Source organism: Numenius arquata, chromosome 1 (assembly GCF_964106895.1).
Source record: "Numenius arquata chromosome 1, bNumArq3.hap1.1, whole genome shotgun sequence".
NCBI classification, from domain to species: Eukaryota; Metazoa; Chordata; class Aves; order Charadriiformes; family Scolopacidae; genus Numenius; species Numenius arquata.
Window position 1 is genome coordinate 37053353 of NC_133576.1, and position 9373 is coordinate 37062725.

The 9373-nt window shown below is 47.1% G+C and overlaps 1 protein-coding gene across 1 annotated transcript in view; it reads right to left on the reverse strand.

Moving 5' to 3' along the window:
- Window positions 1-9149, reverse strand: part of APP (amyloid beta precursor protein) — a 227096-nt gene extending 217947 nt beyond the window's left edge. Inside the window, exon 1 of the mRNA XM_074147738.1 lies at window positions 8929-9149. Coding sequence (XP_074003839.1) covers window positions 8929-8985 — 57 coding nt within the window. The 5' untranslated portion in view covers window positions 8986-9149. The remainder of the gene's footprint in view (window positions 1-8928) is intronic.
- Window positions 9150-9373: the final 224 nt, after the last annotated feature.

A 9373-nucleotide genomic window follows, 5' to 3' on the forward strand; every position in this document is an offset into this window, starting at 1 on the left:
AACCCTCTCTTCGCAACTGCACAGCGGGAACTTCCCATCGCAGCATCTACCCCTCTCCTGTTGACCCATCTCCTCCACTCACGAAAATAACACCGTTTGTGGCCCAACTAAGCAAGTGCTGACTTTTATCAGAGATGTTGCCTCAGCCTGGATACAAGTGGGCACAACAGGCTGGCAGTGAAAGGTGAAACGCTTCACCTCAACAGCTCAGAGATGGCATCACAATTTTGAAGAACACTCTACACTTGTAAAAAGGAAAAACTGTTTTTTCAGGCATTAAGGCTAGCAGGAGAAAGAAAAAAAATTCCCCACAACTTATACTACCACTATGAGAAAAGAAAGACGACAACACCAAAGTAGAAACAAATCTAAACAGAAGAAAGAGACATCCAGTGGCTAGGTCCCCTTGGGGACCTTTAGAAGCCCTCAAAACTCCTGCAACCACTCATATGTACTCTGGGTCCTTTACTCGCTCATTGACTTTATAGGCTTTCCAACTCCCCTTCTTACTCTCCTGCATAGAACTTAAACAATAAATTCTAAGTTTGAGGGTTTTTTTTGTTTTGCCCCCCTTTTTTTAAGTGATGTAAAGCTGATATTCTCATGACAAGTCATATTCTTCTGGACACTGGGATTACAGAGAAGTTCTCATCTGCAAATTGCTTGCAATGAAGTTCTAGGACCTAAGCAACACTGAAGGGAGGACAAACTGGAGTTCCAAAATTCTCAGTTTAAAAAGTTTGCTGTTAAGCAACTTCAGATCAATATTATCCTTCTAAGACTTAATGGAACCGAAGACAGAACTGGCAAAAGGAAACAGTGATAAAATTTAATATGCTGAAAGACATGTCCTTAAAAGCAATTTTATGCCACCTCGTAGTTGAGAGAACTGGGCAGAGGACAGACAAGGCACACAAGCAGAGCTGCTGAAGAATATCAAACAAGCTTCAAAACAATCCAACAGCTTAACGTCTGCTACAGGTCTACGCGCTTACTAATGCTATGCATGTACAAAACCTCCTAATTTACATACTGTAAGTACTCAACAATTAAACTATGATAAATCAACATTCAGTACATTTAAATTTACAGCACCTTTAAAGCAAAAAAGGAAAATACCCAAAAATAATGAATGCCATTTTAAAGCTACTGCCTTTTTGTTGCATTAACAGTTTTCTTCCTCAGTTTACCTTCCCCTAGGATAATACTGTATTTTTCACTGTACATAAAAAAAATGCATAGGCATTATATGGGATATGCATTAAAAAGAGCTTTTTTAACAACAACAACAACAAAGTCTAGAAGCCATGACTGAGTTTATGAGGAGTTTCAAAGATTAACTACAACAAGTGTTTTCAGGTGACACATACAGAACAAATGTCATTTTTCAAGTTACCTTTCAAATGATGAGAAAGCAGAATGCAATAAAACTCCTGTATCAGCTTAGTATTCCATATTCCAGATCCAAAACTCCAGTTGCAAATAAATTTACATAACTAAGCACAGAAAGAAGAACTCAAGTTAGCTGTTATTCTCAAAACTGTATCATGGTATCTGACAAAGCAGGTGTGTAGGGGGAAATAATTAGCCTTTTGCAGAGCCCATAATTTAGAGAAAAATCAATTTTACAGGGTCAGAGCTTCAGAATGAGCAATCTCTACTTTGAAAATGTGCTGATAAGGTAAGAGAATGTTTGCTGCAAGCACAAAGATGATGTGATAGCCTGACAAGAAAATTGGAACTAATTCCAAAATCCTGCCCCATCTCTAATGTCCTGTATGTGTCCATTGAATATTATTTCTAAATTTTGGAGGTGGATAGAAGGCAATTTTCACCTTCACCATAAGAAAAAAAAATAATAATGGTATTATTTCTAATCTAATAGCTCCAAATTCTAATTACCACAAAATAATTGTATTACCTAAATTTGAGCTGCGTAAGTGTAAAGTCCTGTTTCATAGTTACAAAAACCTCAAAGTCCAATATTGATGCAGTTCCCAAACAATATAGAGTTTTGCTCACTCTCCGCTCTGCCCTCATCTGAACTCCTATTAGACATGTGCTTTGTTTTACTCATTGCCATTCCAAACAGAAATGACGTAAACCATACAAACTGCCATACTGGATCACATTGGTAGCCTGCTCTGAGAAGGAGCAATTTTCAAATGCTTTTACTAACAGGCACAACCAGTTTTGCCCCATTCCTGTCGTATGTTATCTGCTGTGGTTGAATAGATAAGCTCTACTCTAGGGGAAGACGTGGATGAACAGGGAATTGCTATCTGGATTAGCTCTAAATGGGTCAGTAGGAATGGAATGGAGTTATCCATCCCTGAACACAACTCCTTGGGGATTTTTGCCTTTCACAGTGACTTGACCCTAACTTTTAGCAATCAGGAACCAAAAAGGGGTCAGGTGTGAAAAGACTGTTCATGCCCCGCTGCAGGTCACCAGAGGGAGGGAAAGGGACTAACACTTTAATTAAATGCTGTTACATCAACTTCAGCAAATGTGGTTTCAGAGGTTGGGGCTCTTTCCCCAAAGAAGCTGCCTGCTCTTTTAGCTTGGCCAGTTCGACTGCTCGTGGTCATTTTCTGACTCAGGTCTCTGAAGCATCCGCCAGAAGGTGACACCTACCAAAAAAAGCTTGTTTCTTTCAACATGGCACAGGATCCTAAAACCAGCGTAGAGAGGGGTCAATGAGAGCTGAAAAGGTTGAGCTTATGGAATGGTGGTCACTCATGGAAGGAGGAAGAGCAGCTTCCAGCAGCTGGCTCCTGAGCTAGGGCAGCTGCCAGCCAAACAGCCACGTTTAATTTAACTACCCGCTGAAAAGAGCAGCCGGGTTACAAAACCACAAAGCACACTGGCTCATGCGCTCCTCTGCTTAAAGCTCAGCTGTCCCACAAGCCATGAAATGCCACCAGTTGTCAAAAAGGTTTGCTTCTTCTGGGAAGTCTTATAAATCACTGCGATCTACACTTATCCTTTAAGTCCTCAGGAGAAGATCAAGTTCTCCTGAACTTGCTGGGAGGACCATCAAGAAAACACGGCAAACCAGAAGTCCCGCTTCTCAGCTGAAGAAGTCACAACACTTACAAAATTGTTACACTGGAAGCTACAGTAAAGAAACCAGCAATACCCATATCTATATGCTCTCTCCGGTTTCTATTAATTGATGCAGAGCAAGAAAGCTGCAACACACAATTGTGCAATAGTGGTGTCCTTACCGTCAGCAGCTGGTTTAAGGTTTTCCAGCCTTCTAAAAAGCATCACTTATTTTATTATCTTTACGTTCACACAGCAAGATGTACTTCTCATCTGGAAAGCATGTTTTGTGAGCCACTGCAAGATACTAGCATTAGTTACACACTGTGGCGCGTATTACCCCTTACCTGTGTTTCCATCACATTGTAATTTTGTTTTGTAATTACTTGAATCATTGTCAAGTATTTGTTCTGCCACAAAGTGCAGTAACAAAACAATCCTATATCCTCCATATTAGCAAGGAGCTTGAGGCACGGTGAGGTTTTTAAACACTGGTATGTATACACGCATACACTAACTGGCTGTCATTCAAATTGATGCACTTGAACAGAGCCATTATCCCCACTTATTTTGTTTCTCTTTTGTTATATGACTAAATTCTCACAAGGAAAGGGAGATATTTTCGGTAACTGGAGGCATCTCCAGAGCTTTTGGAATCTACAGCAGAGCACAACAAGACTTAATAATCAGGTAGCTCTCTAAAGTTTTTTTTTAATCAAAATTAATAAAAAACCACAACGAATGCCCAGGTTTCAGAACTAATGTCACATTATAATCAAGGGCAGAAAAATTACTTATTTAGGGCTGAAGACTCAAAACCACACACCAGCCATTACTGGCTGACATTCTCAGCTGGCTTGGTATCACCAAAAGGGACAGAAAATGTGTTTTCAATACCTCAACTGTAAGTATTTATGAAGCAGAGTCAGGGAAGGAGGGCAGATTCCAGATCAAGTTGTGCAAACAAGGGCCCAACAGACCTACTGCATTCAGTTTTAAACAACAAAAAACAAAAAAAAAAACCAAACCAAAAAAAAAAAGGCAGGTCAGAGGGAAAGTTTTGACTTCTCTTAAGAGAGAGTCCTTTGTCTCCGAATTATTCCAGGCTTTAGTTCATTATCAACATTGCTCTTGGCAATCCTCAGCCTGGCAGCAACTGTTGTAAACTCTCATCGCAAGAGCATGCTCTAACAGTTAACCAAGCTTACAGAAAGTAATTCAGTATTTTTTCAATTTGCTTTACTTTTAATCTTCTTACACCACAGGATTTTTTCAAAATCCCCCGAATTTAAATCCAATAACACACAGCCCTAGACTTACGTGTTAAAACCACACAGACAGCTCACCTAACAACTTCAATGAACCTATTACCATATAAAAAACCAATTACATTTTTATCAGTAGCGGTCTAGGACTCTGTCTCTTCATTGGCTGGGTATAAGGAGGTATGTAAGTGACTATTGGTTTAATATAGCCTATATATTAATATAAGGTATAGAGAGATGTATGCATATGATGATTTTAATGTCATAAATTAAATAAGCAAATATATTGGGATGTCAGTATATATTTGCATACATTATATTGACACATTAAGTGATTTTAATACATTATGTGTATGCAAGTACATGGACATTTGACATTCATATTATTTTTTTATTAAACTCAAATACAATTTTTTCAGTACGAGTATTACGTAATTTTTTTTGAAGATGTGACAGATGTCAGTGACACTCATTCAGAGCATTCAGAAATAAGGATGCAAATTAAGCCTAGAAATACTATCTTAAAAATAAACAAGTAACAGCTTGGAGACATGTTTCAAGCCAGAGGTGAACCAACCAAACTGTGGATGGAGCAGGTTGCCCAGCAAGGTTGTGCAGGCTCTATCCTTGGGGCTCCATTTTCAAGACCCAACTGCAGAAAGCCCTGAGCAGCCTGGTCTGATCCCAGAGCTACCCCTACTTTGGGCAGCGGGGTGGACCAGGGATCCTGTGATCCTATCTACTAATTTCTTGACCAACTCTCCACACCCAGCAGCTTGTGTTAATTACTTTACTGAGTCACAAAAAAAAAAAAAAAATTCTGCCCAGAAAAACAGCTGCCAATTCACCAAGCTGTTAAATGAAGCTACCATGCTCTTAAGCTATTTTGCTTTGGATTGAAAAAGGACTGCCAATTAAGAGAAATCATCATACCTTTTCTTCATACAACTTACAAACAATACTGTTTATTATCTTTCACAGTTTATTAAACACCTGCAAAGAGAAAGTCATGAAAAGCCCCCGAAGACGACCTATGCTTCTTGTAGGTTTGCCATACGTTTCAACACAGACCAATTAAAACTGATTAAGAAAGATCACTTGCATCTGTCACACAAACAGCTCTTGAAAAAAGAAAAAAATTAAAACGTATCAAAATCTTGTCAGACCCTTCATGTTTTCATACATGTTTTGTGAAGAAGCACAGCAGCTGATCACTTTTTCTGCCGAGAAAAGGCATTTGAAGAGAATGCGAGTCTCAAAATTGTTGCTCATTAATCAAACAAAAGACAAACAGGAGAGAGGGAGAAGCTCCTTCTTCACTCCTGTAACTTGTCCACCTGACTGCCAAGGATCCCAAAGCACACCAGCACCCACAGCATCTGCCCTGCCCTGCTTACCCGTGCAGCCACCCACCCCAACACAGCAGCATTTTAAAATAGGAAGGGCAAAAGGGATCCTTCAATAAACTCAAAACCCTTGCCAGGGGAATTCAGGAACAGAACTGACAGGAAGAGGAACCGAAAGTCTGTAATGGAAGCAAAGGAAAGGCTTCCTTCCCCTTCCCACGTTGCAAAGTCATTTCTAAAGGTCTGCTTGAAAACTCAACAGTGAAGAAACAAATACTCTGCGTCTCCCGTTTAAAAAATAAATGAACAAAAATAATAACCTATAAAACACTACACTACCCAGTTTCATAAAAAGCTGCAAGGCAATATATTTATTGTCATCTAACTTTCTGAGGGTCTGCTTGTACGATATCGATGTTGTAACAACTTGATTTCAGTCAGCTGTTTTAAGTCTCTCACTTATAACCATGGAGCCAGAGCAGCAAGCTGAACAGGCATGGCAGAAATCCCGAAAACCTCAGTGTGCTAATTAGAAGAAATCTTGATTTATAAACCGGGATCATTCACACAAATTCTCAAGGATAGTTACCGTTTGCTGCATTTACCTACTGAAATCAGAGTTACTAGAACGAGATTAAAGGGAAAAATATGACAGTTTTGCAAATTATGAGAGCTCTTGGCCAATGGATTTCCTAACCCCAGTAAGTATGATTCACACGAGTGGCAGAAGCAACATGCTAAGCAACCACGACATCACCGAAGCATCACTAAGGAATATTTCCTTTAGAGCTGCATAAATAAATACTAATCTACCTGCAATTTTAGAACGGAATTCTTCATGTGTAATATAGAAAGAATTTGTTTTGTTCCTGTTTTCCCTCTTCCTTATACCATTCCCTGTGAAAGCAAAGTACAGGTTCTTTGCTGTTTTCCAGAAAGAATTTGTTAAAATGGCAGGGACAATGTTTCATTTCAGAAAAGAGGTCTAAAGAGTATCTGATTCAAAGATCAAAATTTCACACTTTAGCATATTTAGCACACAGTTCAAGTGTGCTAAATGCACGCATCCAATTCCTATTAAATATTTTAGTGTTATAAAAGCAGTCACTTGTTCAAAACATCAACCCGAGAGTATCAACACCAATAAATGCCTGACCACAAAAAGACCAGACGCTAAAACACACCCAGCTATCAAACATTCAAAAAAAAAAAAAAAAAAGGCAACACCTCAAATTTTCATATGGAATGACAGAACAAGATAGAAAGCTTCTGCAGAAACATCAGTGCCCATTTAAGCAAATGTTTCGAGGCAAAGGATGTCTCTGAAAATTCTGGATATCACTAAGGCAGACACCATTGCAGAGGTCTCTGAATACAGACTCTGCCTCAAAAGGTTTTTGGTGCAAAACGAAGTCCCCTTTCTTGCAAGCACCTTTACAGTGGCACTGCCTATGTACCTGTATCTGTAAGGCCAGGGCTACAGGGACCCAACAGAAATGCCCATCCCTCTGTGGTTTATCCTGAAGTATGCTCTCAAACGTAAAATCTCATTTTTTCACTTCAACTATGCACCCAAGACAGAGATTTCCTTTTATTGCATTTAGACAACAAATGGTTACATCAAGCTGATAAAACCCAAATAAGTTTTGTAACTGGAAGCTTTAAACCTCTGAGCATCTTTACAAACGCTCAGCTTGATATACCCTGCTCAGCACGGGCAAGATGATGCCTTGATGGGAGAGCCTGTGGCTGGCAGCCGCGGTGGCGGGGCTGGAGAACCGGGATGCAGAGCCATCTCCTCTCGCCCACCGGGTACCGGGGTCCCTCCTGGGAAGGGCTCCTGAGCTGCAGGCCTGCATCCCCCTGCCCAAGGGGGTGCACCAAGCTTCAGACTCTGCTTTTAGGCTCAATGTTAGCGTTCACTTGACCCCCCACCCACCGCCTGAGAGCCCTCCTTGACAGAAGAGCGGGTTAATACTAGACCAGGACAGAAGCTGAGCTCTCAAGGCCGAGGTCTGGCAACCAAGGACCCAAGGAGACCAGGAAATAACTCTCCCCTCCCTCACCTTTTTTTTTTTGGGGGGGGGGGGGGGGGGGGGGAGGGAAGAGGGAAGGTACCGACAACCAGCCATGTCGGCTCCTCCTTTGAGGTCCGGCCCTGCGCAGCCCCACCGGGATCCCCCCTATCCCAACAGGAGCCCCACTGCGCTCGCACCCCCGGCCGAAAGAGAGGGGTACGGGGGACCCCTCCCACCCCCAGCCCACCCCGGGGGGCGGAGGGGGCGTGCCGGGGACCGGGGCTTGAGGAGCCGCCCCCGGGGCGGGGGAGGGAAGAGAAGGGAAGGGAGGGGGGGGCGCGGATGGGCGCGGGCTGCCGGCGGCCGCAGCGCGCACGGCGGCACCTCTCTGCTGCACTGCAGAGGCGCCATCTTCTCGCTCCTCCGCGCCGCCCGGCACCGACCCGCCCGTGGGAAGAAAGGGGGGGCACGGACACGGCCCGCCCCGGCCGCCGCCGCCGCCGCCCCCTCCCCACGCACCCCCGGCGGGCGCCGCCTTCTCGCCCCCCGTCGGGCTGCTGCGCCAGCCCGCGGGGAGCTCCCCGCCGCCGCCCCGCACACCTGCGTGTGTGTATGTGTGTGCGCGCCGTGGGGGAGCTGCTGCCCTGCCCTCCCACGGCAGGACCCTCACCCGAAACCCGGCTCGGCGCCCCCAGCCCCCGCCCCACAGGGTGATGCGATACCGCCGGGCCCCCATGCTGGCAAAGTTTCCCTTCCCCAGCCCCCGCCGAAGAAACCCCCGCGGGAGGAGCTCGGTCCTCCCCCGCCCTGCCCGCCGGCCGCCGCCCCCCGCCGCGCCAGACGGCTCGGTGGGCGGCGGACGAAGTTAAGGGGGAAGCGCCCCCGGCGTGCGGCAGCCGGACCAGCGAAGGCAGCCGGCCCCGGCAGTCCGCCCGCCGCGGACACGCGTGGCGGGGTCGGGGGGGGCCGGCCCCGCTGACTTCCCCAGGCCGCTTCCTCCTCACCACCCCCCGGCTCGCCGCCCCGCTCGGCGGGAGCGGCCCTATTGTTCGGCGGCGGGAGGGCGACGGCAGCCGGGGAAGGAACCCCTCCGCCCCCCCACCGCCGCCCGGCTGCCTGAAGGGCGCCGGCGACCCCCGCCCGCCCCGCCGCGGCCGAGCCCACGGCGCGGGGGCGGGCAGACAAAGCCTCGGGGAAGCGGAGGAGGACGGCGGGGGAAGCCCCCGCCCGGCCGCCCCCTGCCCCGCTTACCTCGAGAGCCGGAACGGCTCCGGCGGCCAGCAGCAGGAGGGCTAAGTGGGGCAGCATCGCGGCGGCCGGGAAGGGGGGGAGGGAGGAAGGGAAGGAGGGAAGCCGGCGAGAGACGGCGGGGTCCGTCTGTAAATCCGCGGGGCCGCACCGCTGCCGGGAAGAGCGACTGAGCTGCGGCGGCACCAGCCGAGCGCCGCGGCGGGGCCGGTCAGCTGATGGCCCGGCCCGCCCCCGAGCGGGCGGTGCGGCCCGGCCCGGCCCGGCCCTACCCGCCCCGCCGAGACCCCCTAGCGGCGGCGCCCGGGCGGTGCAGCCCCGGCGGGCGGCCCTTCAGCTCCGGCGGCCCGGGCGCGGCCCGCCGCCTGCGGCCGTGATGGTGGGCCGGAGCGACCGTTCTCCTCCGTCCCCAGGGCCCCGCAGGGTCCCCCCATTCCCCGGGCTCGGC